A 16,534-nucleotide genomic window follows, 5' to 3' on the forward strand; every position below is an offset into this window, starting at 1 on the left:
GCTATGCATGGAATCTAGACCCTCTAGAAGAGCAGCAGCCATCTCTCCAGCCCCAGTTACATGTTTAAACTGATTCCTTTATACATAAGGCAATATATGTAAAGAATGCCTTGCCTTCATGATTGCATGTGCACCACAGGAGCGCTTGGAACCCATGAAGGTCAGAAGAGGACATCTGATCCCCTAGGGAGGTATGGATGGTTGAGCCTTTCTACCCCTTACAGTTGTGAGCTGCCATGTGGGTGCTGGAGATGGAACCAGTTCTCTGAAGAGCAGCCAGTTCTCTTAAGCCCCCTTTAATAGGTATTTTACATAGTATTTGTGTATACACATTGGGATGATGTGTGGCTTGCAGGAATGTGTTCTGTCCTTTCGCCTGGTAGGTCCTAGGGACGAAACTCAGGTTCCTGTCTTTGCAACAGGTTCCTACACCCTCTAAACCATCTCCCCGGCTACATGATCGCTGGAGTTCAGTGAAGCCTAAACTTGTCTTTGGCATTGAAATGCTCAGTGTGTTTAGTCAAAATATACTTTTAAAATAAATTTATGCATTGGTGTTTTTCCTGCATATATGTCCCGTGAGGGATCCGATTCCCTGGAACTGGGGTGACAGACAGATGTGAGTTGCTAGGATTCATAGTGTGTCACTATGTCTAGCTAAAAATTTATTTATTTTCTTGAGGCAGTGTCATAGTCCAGGCTGGCCTTTAGCTCCTGATTCTTCTTCCTGTGTCCTTTCCCAGGTAAGAACCTGGAACCTGCTTCCCAAATGCTGGGACTGCAGATGAGTGCGGCACACCTGGTACTAGCCAGATTCTTAGAACACCTCATCCCATACACTCGACACCATTTTATTGCTAAAAAAATGTGCTCTGGAGTGACAATATTTATCTTTGGCTTCCCCTCAGGACTTGCGGGTAAGTGCTTGTTGTCATGGAGAGACTTGGGAAGGTCAGAGAACTCACACACATGCATACACACACACACACACACACACACACACACACACACACACACACACACACCCCTACGGCCACTACATCACAATGCATTTGTCTTCAAAGGACAGAGAACTCTATGCGGTAGACAGGTAGGCCGGATGGGTGACATGGGTGGCAAAGAAGGAACCAGGATGGGGGGCAGATCTGTGGACACGTTCATATAAAGCACATACACCCCAGCAAGGAGGTTCCCAATACCCACTGCAGGAAGGAGGAGGGACCCCTAGAGCTCACGGACTGTGTAAACAGTCCATCAGAGTCCACACCAGCCTGTTTCTCCAGCCTTCATTATCCCCACTTCCAATGCGATGCCAAAGCATATGAAGTCCTGAAATTCACATGACAGACTCCTTTTCACAGGAGGCGGCGTCCCCGGCGGGTCCCCGGTACTGTTTGAGAAGGGGGTTCCCCTCCTCTGTGGTGAGGGGCAGTGGATTCAGAGGCATTTCGTTCTTCACCTGGATCAATTCAGGCTCAGAGCTTGGCGTCTTGGTACAATCCACATAACTTTGAAGCAGTCCTGCCCCAAACGCGTCACCTTCCACATTGAGGATGGTACAGGACCTGTCCCTAAAGGGCACAAGCAATGACAAAGTGAGAGGGCAGGGAGAGGAGGCAGGAGGCCAGGGCCCAGGCAGCCTGTCTTCTTGCACTAGGAAAGCTGTTCCATGGGGTCTCTCTACATAGCTGTCCCGGAACTCACTATGTAGACCAGGCTGGCTTCAAATGCAGAGATTCGCCTCCCTCCCTCTGCCTCCTGAGTGCTGGAATTTAAAGGCAGGCACCACCACACCTGACATCCTTATTTTTTGAACACGATCAGTCGGGCAGATTAGCTGGCCAATGAGCTAGCTGTCTGTCAGGCCCAGGGTGTACACGGGTGTTAGGGATGCAAATTCAGGGCCTCAGACTTGTGCAGCGTGTACCTCACTCTCTTCCCATTGTACAGATGGGGAAATTGAGACACACGAGGATTAAGATCACAAGTTTATGACAGACTGAGCTTAAGCTGCATGTCCGCCTGTCCTAGGAGTCACGATTGCAAAGTACGATGGCTCATTGCTTTTCTGGGGTTCCTTATGAAACCCCAAAGGTTGGCCAAGCACAGTAGCCAAGCACAGTGGCTCACACATGTATTTCTAGTACCCTGAAGTCTGAAGCAGAAGGATGATGCAAGATAAAAGTGCTTGTTGTAAGACTGGAAGCTTGAGAATGAGTTCCAGAATCCACACAAAAAGTGAACGGAGCAAAACCAACCATATCATGAAACATATCTCATCCCCTATCATGTACACACAATAATACATAAATTATTATCATTATTTTTGTTTTGTTTTTTTGAGACAAGGTTTCGCTTTGCAGCCTTGGCCATCCTGTAACTCTCTTTAGAACAGGCTGGACTTGAACTCAGAGATCCACCTGCCTCTGCCTCCCGAGTACTGGGATTAAAGGTGTGCACCACCACAAGAACATAAGGATTAGGGCCCCCACATGCTCCCTCTAGACCTGCCTCATGTCTTTCTTCCTGTGCTCAGAAGTCCTTATCCTCTTTCCCAGGATACTCCCCAGCCCCGCCCCCCAAACTCCCAAGGCCCCACTCACACTAGCCAGTCCACGGCCAAGATCAAGGAGATGTCCTTCACAGGGAGACTGACAGCTTCTAAGATGATGGCGAGTGTGAGGACACCCCCTGCAGGGATGCCTGCCGCCCCCACACTGGATGCTGTAGCTGTGACCCTGGGGAGGGAAGAGAAGTGAGAGAGCTGCATCCGGGATGGGAAGGAGGGGGGCGGGGCTTCTGTCACAGCTCTGCTGCACTCACAAGATGGTGATGATCTTCACGAAGTCAAGGGACACGCCATTCAGCTGAGCAATGAACACCGCGGCCACACACTGGAACAGGGCCGCCCCGTCCATGTTGACCGTGGCGCCGATGGGCAGGATGAACCGGCTGATGTGTTTGGCCACGCCGTTCTTCTCCTCTACACACTTCATCATCAGAGGCAATGTGGCAGAGCTGGTGGGGGGTATCAGGGTGAGCCTGGAGGAGCACTGCTGGACCACAAGGGCTAAGCCCACTCCCAAGCTGAGGTTGTCACTACAATTCAGCCCCACCCACATCATCGGAAGACCCTGACCACCTGCCCAAACTCCCTTTCCTCCAACATCCGAAGGATCTTCTAGCTCTCCAATGCCCTTCTCTTCCCAAAGCTGGCACCCAGCGTCCTACGAAACAGAGGGATCCTGAACAGTACTTGGAGTATAGCATGCTATGCATGGGAGGACTAAGGTCTCGCATGCACCCTCTAGACCTGTCTTGTCTTTCTGCCTGTGTGCGGAAGGCCGCAAACACCCACAAGAAGCTGCATGTAGTGACACAGGTTTGTAACCTCAACACCTGGGAGGCTGAGAACCAAGTTTCTTTGTGTGTCTGTGGGTTTTTTTTGTTTTTTGTTTTTCTCCCTCTCTCTGAGACAGGGTCTCTCACTGTGCAGCTGCAGCTGGCCTGGAACTTGCTTTGTAGACCAGACAGGCTGGCTTCAAATAGAGATGGACCTGCCACTGACTCCCAGGTGGTGGGATTAAAGCACCGCCACACCCAGCATGGATTCCAAGTTCGAAAGCAGCCTGGGCTAACATAGTGAGACCTTGTCTCATAAAAATAAAGAGGGCTGGAATGTAGGTCAGTGGTTAAGCACGTGGCTAGATTCCTCCAGTTAGGGGTCATGGGTGTGACTCTCTGGGGAAGGCTTATCCCTGGCATGCTCAAGGTCGTGGTTTCAATTCAAAGCACCACAAAAAGAGAAAGGGGTGCTGACTAAGGGTAAAGGTTTTTGCTGCTAAGCATGACACTCCTGAGTTCAACGCCTAGTGTAGGAAAAAGGACCCGTTCCTTCAAGTTGTCCTCAGATCTCCACAGATGTACAAATACACATGAGAATAAATGTCTTTGTTGTTTTGGTTTTTTGTTTCAAAAGGGGGGAGGCTGCTAAGGAAATGGCTGTAGTTGTACAGACATAAAGATCAGAGTTCAATTCCCCATTTCTATGTAAAACAACAACAACAACAAATCACACAGTACAAATGTCTGTGTAGCACCCCTACGGGAGGTGGGGATCCCAGCAACTTGAAGGCCAGCTAGCCTGAGCACACGGGAAAATCAAAGCGGATGTTCTCTGATTACACACACCCACACATATATGGCACAAGAGACAGAAGAAAAAACGAGAAAGAAGTCTAAGGAGTTCTCTCATTTCTTTCAAGGGCAGTGGAATGAATCCAGGACCCCAAATAGCTGATGAAGGGGTCCGGAGAGGTGGTACAGCAGTTAAGAACATTGGCTGCTCTTCTAGAAGACCGGGGTTCATTTGTCAACATCCACAAGGCAGCTTAGGGCTGTAACTACAGTCCCAGGGGAATCAAACACCCTCTTCTTGCTTCTGCAGGCACCATACCCACTGCAGACATACATGCAGGTAAAATGCTGATACACATAAAACACAAATGACCCCAATCACAGTACTTCACAGGTCAAACCCTGATACCCACTCCCAGGTCCCTTGGTTACAACTGGTAACAGGCCTCACCTAGAAGAGGTCCCAAAAGCTGTGGCCAAAGGAGTCATGATGCCCCACAGAAACCGATAGGGGTTCTTGCGGGTGAAGATGAAGTAGATGAGGGGCAGAACCAGGAGCCCGTGGATGGCATGGCCCAGAAGGCAGCACAGGATGTATTTGCCGAGGCGGATGAAGAGTTGGCGGACATCTTTCATCTCCACAATCTTGCTGGCCACCAGGAACAAGATGCCCACAGGGGCGTACCTGATCATCACAGAGACAGGTTACGGCTGCCGATCACAGGACTCACAGCCAAGTCCTGTGCTCAGCACTTCAGCTGAAGTCTGGAGTCGCCCACGTCTGGCCTGGGGAGACCCAGCTACCTATAGACGTGCCTTTTCCCTTTGAAGGTAGCATGGCTGTGAGATAAAAGCCAGGGTGTGCTCCACAGCAGCCAGAGCAGCGACCTTGGACGTAGACCTGACAATGAAGTACTCAGCACTCTGAGTCATTTTCTTTCTGGGTTTGCTTGTTAAAGCAGCTGCCGCCAGAAACACATTCAAGGAACAGAAAAGAAAAGGGCCTGACTGGGTGACGCGAACCCCCAGGTCTGTGTCATTTGCCACATGCCCCGAGCTTTTGATCCTGGCTGACTGACAGCCCACTAGGGAGTTCCTATTACAAGCATGTCAGTCACAGCTAGTAGAGCTAACACTGAACATGCGTATAAAACGGACTACAAAGCTGTCATCCCACTTAGGTATTAATTAAGTTATAAGAATCAAAACAACAAGGCCAGGGGTTGGAGAAGATGGCTCAGCAGTTAAGAACACTGGCTGCTTTTCCACAGGATTCAGGTTCGGTTTCCAGAACCCACATGGTGGCTCATAACGGTCTAGAATTCCAGTTCCAAGGGATCTGGTGTTCTCTTCTGACTTCCACAGGATCCAAATTCACATGGTGCACAGATACCATATATGCAGGCCAAACAAACACACACATAAAATTCTTAAAAAAAAAAAAAGTTCAAGGACACAAAACCCTATCTCAAAAATTAAAGAGGGCTGACAGGTGTGGCTCAGTAGTAGAGCCCCTGCCTAGGATCCCCCAGTGAGGGGATGGGGGTGTGGCTCAGTGGTAGAGCCCCTGCCTAGAATCCCCCAGTGAGGGGATGGGGGTGTGGCTCAGTGATAGCTCAAAGTCCTGTTTTTAGTCTTCACCACAAAATAAAACAAACACCAAGCAGACAACGTAATACTACTAACTTACAGAATTGCTACAGGATGAAGTGAGACACTTGCTGGAACGTATTTGTACACAGTCCTACTTCTGGTTCAACAACCATCCCCGTCTCCTACAGCAAAGACCCCAAAGTACACCTGCTGCTGGCTAGGCTTCCCAATACCCTCCTGCCTAGCTGCCACGGCTGACTGTTTTCTCAGTGCTTTTTCCATTGCACAAAGAAAGACACCAGTCCCCAGTCACCTGTGCAACTATGGAGGGCCAGTTGGCCAAGTGCTAGCCACTCAGACTTGCCCAGAAATTTTATAAGCGCAAATGCTTAAATAAATATTTGCCATTGTTTACTCTGAGCATGGGACAGACCAGCCACTGTCCTAAGAACAGTTCATGTATTGACTCTTTGGTGACCTCTGAAGCAGCTGTCACAGGCCCCACTGTCTACAGAGAAAATCCGGGGCACAGGGAAGTTCTAACAAGAGAGAGCACACAGCTGGGAACAGGCAGCAGCAGCGCAGGAAACCAAGCTATCTTAGAAGCTGTCCTCACCCACATCATCTCTTCACTACTCCAGCGCAGTGATCTTACTGATCAATACATACTAGGAGTGTGGACTTGGCTCAGCAGTAGAGCCCAGAACCCCCTCCCCAGAGAAGGCTGGGGGTGTAGCTCAGTCAAGTGCTGGAATTAAAAGTGTGCAGCACCTCTGCCCAGCTTGTTTTGTTTTTTAAGATATTGTCTCACTGGTTTGCTTGTCTGCTCTGGTACTGGCTATGTAGAACAGGCTAGCCTTAAACCCACAAAGATCCATCTGCTTGCCTCTGCCTTCTGAGTACTGAGATTAAAGGCATGTACCATCATGCCTGTCTAAAATTTTTCTTTTTTTATTTTATGTGTATGAGTGTTTTACCTGAAGGTATTCCATTCATCATGCACATAGCTGGTACCCTAAAATGCCATTAGAGGGGGTCTGATCTCCTGGAGGTGGAGTTACAAATGGTTGTGAGCCACCAAGTGGGTGCTGGAAATCAAACTTGGGTCCTCTGGAAGAGCAATGAGTGTTCTTAATCCCTAAGCCATTTCTCCAGCCACCGGAAAGTTACTTTTCTTAAAGATTCATTTTTATGTGTAAGGAGGTTTCGCTTGTATGTATGTCTGAGCACCACATGGGTATAGTGACCATGCAGGCCAGAGGGGGACAAAGGATCCCCTGGAATTAGAGTCAGAGATATTCACAAGCCACCCTGTGGATTCTGGTTGCTTGAACCCCATCTTCTGGAAGAGCTGCCAGCCCTTCACCACTGAGCACTCTCCCCAGTCCCAGAAAACATCTGTGTTATGGGTTTAGTTTTGTTTTAGTTTTTGGAGACAGGGTTTCTATGTATAACAGTCCTGGCTGTCCTGGAACTTGCTTTGTATACCAGGCTGGCCTCAAACTCAGAGATCAACCTGTCTCTGCCTCCAGAGTGTGTCTAGGTAGTTTTTCTATTTGTTCGTTTTTGTTGTTGTTGTTTTTTTAATATTTATTTATTTATTATGTATACAATAGTCTATCTGTGTGTATGCCTGCAGGTCAGAAGAGGGCACCAGACCCCATTACAGATGGTTGTGAGCCACCATGTGGTTGCTGGGAATTGAACTCAGGACCTTTGGAAGAGCAGGCAATGCTCTTAACCTCTGAGCCGTCTCTCCAGCCTGCTGGGTTTTTTTTGTTTTTTTTTTTTTAAGTAGCCATCTTGTCTTTTCTCTCAATTTCTGATCTTTAGATCCAGGCCAGGTGGGCAGAGTCAATGTGAGACCAGATGGACAAGGCGGGAAACCAGAGGCATCTGCGTGTGGTTTTTGCTTTCATTTCCTGAAGTCATTTAACGAAAACCAAAGTGCAGCCCTCCCATCAGTGGGTGCTCACTAGTTAGGAGCCCGACACAGGGGATGGGATGCAGGTGCTCTTGGCAGCTGTAGACAAGCTGAGCGAGACCATGGCCCCCAATCAACCTCTTTTCCTATGTTTCTATGACAACAGGGTAAGGCAGGCACTCTTTCAGAGACTTAATTCAAAAGGAGCCATGTTATAAAATGGGAGGCTGTGGTATATGAGTTTGGCTCTCTTCTATCACCTTTTAGTAAGATCAAGAAGGCAAATGTATCAATCCTAGCAGTCATGAAATACAGGATGGTCACCATTTTATAGATGGAGAAACTGAGGCACATTGGGAGGCTCCCCCAGATCATACAACAGACATGTTCACCCCTTGTGCCCACCACCTACCACATAATCCAGGAGACCAGGACCATGGTGGCATCATTGAAGGAGTTGAAGACACGAATGAGCAGTTCACCATCAGGCCCCAGCTTCCTCAGGGCCACACCAAAGATGATAGCGAACACCACCAGGCCCAAGATGTTCATGCTCTCTACCTCACATCCCAGCTGTGGGAAAGGAACAGAGAGCATTAACAATCTACACAGCCACTTGTCCTAGGCCCTGCCAAGGTCACCCAGAGGGGGTGGGGCTGGAACTAACCAGCCCTAGTTATTTTTTATCAGCTTTACACAAGCTGGACTCATCTGGGAACCCCAGTTGAGACAAAGCCTCTATCAGACTGGCCTGTAGGCCAATCTGTACAGCATTTTCTTGATTAATAATTGATGTGGGAGGGACCAGCTCAATGGTAGGTGCTGCCACCCCTGGGCATGTGATTCTGGATTCCATAAGAAAGTAGGCTGAGCAAGCCATGGGAGCAAGTCAGTAAGCAATATTTCTCCTCGGTCCCTGCTTCCGTTCTGCCTCCAGGTCCTGCCCCGAGTCCCCTCATGATGGACTGTATAGAGCTAAGGGAAAACAAACCCTTTCCTTCCCATGTTGCTTTTGGTCACGATGTTTCTCACAATAGAAAGCAAATTAAAAGGGTACTCAAGCAAGACTGGAACTGAGAGGAGGTGCCAGCTGGGAGTAGCTGGGGCTGGGATGGAATTTAGGTCCCAGTATTCAGATCATAAGGCGGATGTCCTGCAAACACCCCTAACTCCAGTCCCAAGGGATCAACTCCTCTGTGAACCTCTGTGCTTGACAACACACACCAATCAGTCTTTAAAATAAAGTGGGGATATCACAATAGCTCAGTGCACCAGACCTGACTCCAGGAAGAAGCTACATGGTGGAAGGAAGAACCAAGTCCCACAAGCTGTCCTCTGACCTCCACATGAGCACCCTGGCATGTGCCCTCTCACACATACACACGCGCACAATTTTTAAAAGCAATAAAAGGTTCTGGAAAGGACCTAGAAATGAGTGTAAATTGAGCACTCAGAGAACAAGAAGAAATCTACCCACTCTGGCCAACTATGAACTAGGCGGACGAAGTTTCAAGATGAAGCTGAGGAGGCGGAGAAAGTCAACGTTCTAGAGGAAAGGGGGACATGAGCACTGGGGATTCTGGGCGACGGAGAGGGTAAGATTGGCACTGTGGACAGGTGGAAGGGAGGATGGGATCAGGTAGGGAAAGAGTGAGGAGCTGGGGATGGGGCACTGCTGGGGGACTGCCTAGCAATTGGGGAACAAACCTCAGTAGATATAGAACTATGGAATTTCATGGGGTCTCTTATAATCCAAGCTGGCCTCTGAATTCCATATGTATAGAGATAACCCTGAACTTTTGACCCTCCCGCCCCCACATCCCTAATGTGGAATCACAGGTAGGCACCACCACTCCTGGTTTACATGGCGCTAGGGACCAACCCTGGGACTGGTCACATTCACACTAAACAAACGCTCCACCCACTGAGCTATATCCCCAGCTCAAAGGAAAGCAGACTTTAAATCAAATTTCACACTATGCTTTTTTTGGGGGGGAGGGGACTCAAAGCAGCAAAGTGTGGGAGGCAGAATGGAAAGCCACAATACAATGGGCCTGTGGTGTGGCCTCCTCAGCCCTTGCCCCACTCACCTGGACCATGGTTGCGTTGATCTCTCTTTTTGTACAGGGTACGGCTTGCTGTAGACAGGGATGGAAAGATCAGTGCCATGTATAAGGGTCAGCATGGCTCCCCGGTCCCGTGCTGGGGACAGCAATGCCTTTCCCTGCTCACCTGGACCATGGCTTCGTAGATCTTGCTTTGTATACAGGGGGCATCTTGCTGTAGACAAAGTTGGAAGATTAGTGCCAGGTCAAGTGTCAGTATGGCTCCCAGGTACCATACTGGGGACAGCAATGCCCAATAGCTGCTCCACCAGCCCCTCTTTTGAGAGAGTCTCTTGTAGCCCATGCTGGCCTAGAACTCCCTATGCAGCCAACGATGACTCAGGTGTGTGCCACCATGGCTTATGCAGGGCTGGCAAATGAAACCCGGGGCTTCGCTCACACATACCAGGTAGGCACTCTACCGATGGAACCACACCCCAGTCTCAAGGAATGCAGATTCACAAGACAGAGGGCAAGGAGGGTGGCAAAACTGAAAAGCTACCCTGGACCTGTGGCAAGGCTCTATAGGACCCCGACCCTTTGGCTCACCTGGATTGCAGATGTGTTAGTGGTTACGTACGAGGTAGCATACTGCAGATGGGGCGGGGAAAAAAAAAAACCACTGTCAATTGTCACCAAAGCTGCTACACACCATCCTGGGAACAAAGCCACAAACTGGGCACGGGCATCCCTCGTTCCTCCCTCCCTTTATCTTTTCAAAGACAGGGTCTCTTGTGACCCAGGCTGATCCCTAACTCCCTATGTAGCCAAGGATAACTCTGAGCTCCTGACTCCTCCCCACCCACTTCCCAAGTACTGGGATTATAGGTAAGGGCTGTCCTGCTCAATTTCATTTATTACGACAGTGTCTCCTTGTGTAGTCTCAACTCTCAATCCTCTCCCTTACCTCAGCCTCCCGGAGCTAGTATTACAGCCTCCACCAAGCCTCTCCCACATTCTCACTTCTTTCTTTTTAAAATTTAATTTAGTGTGTGTGTGTACCCAACATGTGCATGTTCCCCATTGCCCCCCAACCCAGTGTGTTTGGAGGGCAGAGGACAACTGTGTTCCGGGAATCAAACCCAGGTTCTCAGGCACCCACAGCAAGCCCTTCCTGTCTGCTTTCTGTTCTACCTGCTGTCTAGCCAGCAAACCGCCCCCATCTCATTGGGTGAGTCTCCGTGGCAACCCCAAAGCCCCGTTTTCCTCCCCCCCCCATCCCCAGTCCCTTAGTATACCCCAGAGGACTCACTGAGCGGAATGCAGCAGACACCAGATTGGAGGGGAAAATATTCCTGTAGAAATAGACGTTGTTGTTAGGTACTGTCGTGGGAGGGTGGGGAGGGGGCAGGCAGGAGAGGGACAGGAATCTCTTGGTCTTGATTATTTAAGGAAGTGTTCATGTAGCCCTGGCTGGCCTCAAACTTAATATGCACCTGAAGGTGACCTTAAACTTCTGATTCTCCTGTATCTACCTCCAAAGTACTAGGATTACAATAAAGATTCTAACATACACCCCCATCCTGTGTACAATTTTTTTTTCTAGATAATATCTTACTGGGTAAACCTGGCTGGCCTCGAACTCAGAGATCCACCTCCCTCTGCCATTGCACTGGGATAAAAGGTGTGGGCCACCTTGCCAGGCCATAAACATTTATTTACTGGGGGGAGGCGCACGTGTGCCCCCACTGCTCTCATGTGCGCGGGCATCAGTTTTCTCCATCTGTTGTGTGCGTCTCAGAGATCAAACCCAGGTCATCAGGCTTGGCAACAAAAGTACCCTGAGCCCCTGAGTCACACACTCCCCACATCCTTTTATTTTATTTTTGCCATAATAGAGATGGAAACCAAGGACCTTTGAATACCCTACCACTGAACTACATTCTCAGCCCTCTTTTTATTTTTTGAGACAGAGTCTTGCTAAGTTATCCAAACTGGCTTTAAATTGTGTAAGCCCAGACTGACTCAGACCTGTGATACTTCAGCCTAGAGCAGCTGAAGGGATAACTGAGTCCGGCACCACCAACCAACCACCAGGATGTGGGAGTCTCAACTAGCCTCTTCTGGCCCCAGGAAGCTGGTGTTTCAGAACCAAGGGATTGTGGCTTAGAAATAAAATTAAAAAACAAAAAAACAAAACCTGGGCTTTTGAGAGAGAGAGGTTTTGGGTAACACCAGGCCTCAGCTCCACCCCCTAAAATCATTTAACCAGACGGGAGTCTTGCATCAGCTACTTCCTGGAGGGCTGAGGACCGGGCAATCCCTAAGGGGCAGGCTGGTGGGTCGGAATCGTGGCAGTGAGCGGTTAAGATCTGGTGACAAGGGATGGTTGTTCCGGTCATGAATATGCATCTGTCCTTGCATGGCCACTTGTGTGTGGCGGGTGTTTGCCATATGCCAGGTGGCACAGCTACTGTTTTACATCACCAACTCCTTTTGAACTGAAGGGGACGGCAGGTGTGTGGTGCAGGCATGGGAATTGCTGCTGAGAGAAGGCTACACAGGGTGACCCCTTCTCAAAACCCATAAACACACACACACCAAAAACAAAAACAAACAAACAACAACAAAAAAAAACAAAAAAAAGGGAAATATTGAGGCACAGAAAGGCAAGAAACTTGCCCATGGAAGTGATAGGTGGGATTCTTGTTTGTCCTTTTTTTGGTGGGGATGGTGAGAGAGAATCTATCATAGCCCAGGGAGACCTATAACTCCTGGTTCTCTTGCCTCCACCTCACCAGTGTTGGGTCTTAAGAGGCGTGGGTCACCACGTCTGGCTTGACCTGCCCTTTAGAACATGGGCTTAAAGCTTTTACGTGGCTAGTGACATCATGGAAAGTGGCTCCAAACTGGGCTGTAAGTGATGGTGCACAGCCTTTAATCCCAGCTCTCCAGAGACAGAGGCAGGCAGATCTCTGAGTCTGAGGTCACCTGGTCTACAGAGCGAGTTCCAGGACAGCCAGGGCCACGCAGAAGAGAAACAACAAAGTGGCACGTGGCAGCTCACCACCACCTGTAACTACAGTCCTAGGGAATCCAGTAACCACGCTCATGTGGTGCACAGCACACACGCCGGCAGGCCATTCATACACATAAAATAATAATAAAAATGTGGAGTGCCTAGTCCCCTGTATGTGTGCTTCTGTGTGCCCGTTTACCTGTATGCCAGCTGGTCGTGAGGTGTTCTTGGCTAAGACTGAGGGTGGCCAGCCAGCCAAGCGTCCAGCTGCTTTGAGCTTGGGAGGGAGGGAAAGGCTCCGTTCATAACAAACAGCCTGAAGGTGGGTGTGCCTGCTCGCCACCAGGGCAGGGCCCAGGAACCAGCTAATCTCCACCAGCCAGGAGGCACACGAAGTATGGACAAGCAGAGCCCAGTCCTCCATCTCAGCCCCTACTCCCTACTCTGACCCAGAAATAGAGGATGCTCTGTTTTCTGACTCACTTTTTCCCCCCCGCCCCTCAGCTTTTCCTTCCAGGAAGTCCCCAATCTGAAGACATTGAATCAGAGGGCCTCATGAGGAGGCCACGTGGACCCGGAATCTAGAGTCCTCCGAAGTGGGGAGGACCCTGGAGGGATAAGAATCACTCCCCACGTTGGGGGAGGCACTGAAGGAGCGTGCAGGAGGAAGTGAGATGGTAAAGACAGAAAGGCCGCAGCGGAAGGCTGGCTGGCTGCCAGGGGTTAGAGTGAGCAAGCTGTGTCTGGGTGACGTGGGAGGACACTTATCTGAAAATCAGGAAGCCCCTCACACCCACATTGGAAGTCTTGACAGAGAAGTACAAAGGTCTCATACCTCGGGTCCAAATCTTTGTGCAGGAGCCCCATCTCTATGCCCTTCACCACCCAAAAGCCCCCTCCCAATAGTCTGCACAGCTGTTCTTTTATGGAGCGGCAGACCTTCATTCTTTAGGAGGGGGCTTGGCTCTGGCTCTTTTCCTTAGACCTTGTATCTCTCTAGACTCACCGTGCAAGGGGAGGAAGGAGGCTGAGGCAGGACTGCTGGGAGAGCAGCCTGAGCTATGTAGCAGACTTTGTTTTCAGTAAGCAAAATGAAGCCCTGTTATCCCAGTCACTTGGGAGGTGGAGACAGAAGATTAGGAGTTCAAGGCCATGTTTGGATGTATGAGACCCTGTAACCTGTCTCCAAAAACAACAAAATTAGGAAGGGTTACTCTTTTTTCTTCCTCTAAAAGTCCTCCAAGTCTAGACCTGCCCCCAAATTTAGGTAACTTCCGTAAAAATTCACCCTTCCAAGGTCCTGTTAACATTACCTTGGGTTTTCCTAGATCCTAGAAGGCGTGCACCACTCTGGAGGAATCTAAAGTCCCACCATTAGTGGTGGCACGCACGCGTGATCCCTGCACTCGAGAGGGCAGAGCAGGAAGACTGCCGTGAGTTCAGGGTCATCCTGAGCAACAGAGACTCAGAAAAGAGTCCTTCCTCCCTCGTACCACCGTTGTCACTAGCACCGGACCCTTCCCACCCCAATCCCCTGCGGGAACACACCTCACGAGATCCAAGAAGGAATCCAGCACCTCCTTGGTGGGTCCACTGTGGACACCGGTGTCTCCGACTGAGCCGTTGATAGCGGTAAAGGAGGCGCCCGGCTTCAGCACCAAAGCCAAGGCCACGCCGAGCCCAGACGCGAGCAGTGTGGTAACCAGGAAAAAGAGCAGCGCCCAGGCGCCCACACGGCCGAGCGCGCTAGGGTCCAGGCTGGCCGCACCTCCGATCAGGCTGCACACCACGAGCGGCAGGATGATCATCTTCAGCAGACGCAGCAGCAGTTCTCCCGGGAAGGCGAAGGCGGTCAAGCGCGCCGGGCCCAGCGCTTCAGCACCGCCGGCCGCCAAGACCCCCAGCCCTATCACCACGCCGGCCACCACCGCCGCCACCGTGAGCAACACCAGCAGGTTGGCGCGAAGGCAGCGGCGCACCTGGTCCCAGGAACGGCAGCAACCACCTGCTTTCGCGCCTTGGTCCTCTCTGGAGCCCAGCACCGCACCGTTCGCGGTGGAATCCACCGCCATGACCCCTTTGGGGTCGGCCTTGGGGGGATCCACCGCCATGCTGAGCCGCAACTGGGGGTTCCTTACGCGCCTAGAGACTAGGTGCAATGTTTTCGGGACGGAGAGTCGAGGCTGGAACTTTGCAGGGGTCCTTGAAGTTGTGTGTCCACAGGCTCTCGGAGGCTGGCTTATCCTAATCTCTCTGGGCTGTGCGCCGAGACCCCTTTACTTTTCCTGGTGATGTCGGATCACCGAAAACTGGGAGCTGAGAGTGTCTGGGTTGGTTTTCTTTTTTCTTTTTTTTCTTTTGGTGTGGTGGTGGGGAGGAGAGGCAACTCTTCAGACCAGGACGTGGGGATCTTCGATTCCGGGAAAGGCTTGAGGCCGCCCAAGTGGCCGAGGTCTTCAAGAAACTCAATCCAGGTGGCGGAGATCCGGATGCCTGACTCCGGTAGACAGGGATCCGGGATCCCAGGGCTAGGGCGCCTGGTTCTCGGTCCCTGCGGTGCGTACTGGAGTCCTAGGAGGAGTAGACTGAGGGTCACGGGTCCTGGAGAGGAAATCAAATTCTCAAATGCAAATAGGCAGCGGCCCGAGGATGTGGAAAGTGGCGCCAAAAAGCGTAGAAAACACCTCCCAGGCCGCGCCGCGTGGCTCTGAGGCTGCTGGACGGAAGCGATTAGGATTAAAGACGGAGGGCGGGGCTTGAGAAGGCGGAGGCCAGTCCGCGAGCGCTGATTGGTTACGGAGCATTCGGCGCCAGGTGGTGAGCGAGGGACTGGACCAAGATCAAAGAGGGGCTGGTCACCCAACCAAGGCTGAATAACAATGCCTAGAAGGGGTGGGGCAGGGGAGGGGGCGTGGCCAGAGAGGAAGGGGCGGGTCGTTGGGAAGTTATACCAACCCACACCCACTTACATGCATCTCCTGCTAAAGAACTCTTATCTGTGGACTGTAGTGGATAAAACAGCCGGACCTCTTGAAATGGCAGGTGCCTAGACATTGAAAGGTTAGTTTCCTTTTTTGCAGTTTTTGGTTTTGTTTTTATTTTTCAGACAGGCTTTCACGTTGCCCAGGCTGACTTTGAAGTGTTCTTGCCTCAACCTCTCAAATCCTGGGATTACAGGCCTGGACACTCCTCTCCATTTAAAAAGTACTTTAGGGGGGCTGGAGAGATGGCTCAGCGGTTAAGAGCACTGACTGTTCTTCCAAAGGTCCTGAGTTCAATTCTCAGCAACCACATGGTGGCTCACAACCATCTGTAATGAGGTCTGGTGCCCTCTTCTGGCCTGCAGGCATACACACAAACTGAATATTGTATACATAATAAATAAATAAATATTCTTTTTAAAAAAAGTACTGAGTAAAAAAGGGCTGAGTGTCACACTCCTTTAATCCCAGCAATGGGGAAGCAGAGGCAGGCAAATCTCTGTGAGTTCAAAGTCAGCCTTGTCTACAGAGCCAGTTCCAGGATAGCCAGGTCTGTTTTACAGAGAAACCTTGTCTCGAAAAACCAAAACAAAACAAAGGATTTCCGGAGGATAAACCAGGTGGTGGCGCACTCCTTTAGTTCCAGCACTCAGAAGGCAGAGGCAAGCAGATCTCTGAGTTTGAGTCCAGCCTAGACTACACAATGAGTTTCAGAACAGCAAGGGCTACACAGAAAAACCCAGTCTCAAAAAACAAATGAAAGAAAGAAGGAAGGGCCAAGGGGTGGTGGTGCTTTAGTAGAAAACCATCTCCCTAGCCAGGAGAAACGATCTTT

At 50.4% G+C, this 16,534-nt stretch overlaps 1 protein-coding gene across 1 annotated transcript; it reads right to left on the bottom strand.

Moving 5' to 3' along the window:
* Positions 1-951: 951 nt before the first annotated feature.
* On the bottom strand, positions 952-15,440 carry Slc1a5 (solute carrier family 1 member 5). Its single transcript, XM_075990716.1, has 10 exons — positions 14,267-15,440; positions 11,012-11,054; positions 10,309-10,350; positions 9,887-9,934; positions 9,745-9,792; positions 8,067-8,227; positions 4,589-4,822; positions 2,824-3,018; positions 2,604-2,738; positions 952-1,571 (listed from the first exon to the last, which is right to left on the bottom strand). The coding sequence occupies exons 1-10, from the start codon at positions 14,827-14,829 to the stop codon at positions 1,337-1,339; spliced, it is 1,704 nt and encodes a 567-aa protein (XP_075846831.1). The 5' UTR covers positions 14,830-15,440; the 3' UTR covers positions 952-1,336.
* Positions 15,441-16,534: the final 1,094 nt, after the last annotated feature.

The sequence above is a fragment of the Microtus pennsylvanicus genome, chromosome 1 (genome assembly GCF_037038515.1).
Source record: "Microtus pennsylvanicus isolate mMicPen1 chromosome 1, mMicPen1.hap1, whole genome shotgun sequence".
Lineage (NCBI taxonomy): Eukaryota > Metazoa > Chordata > Mammalia > Rodentia > Cricetidae > Microtus > Microtus pennsylvanicus.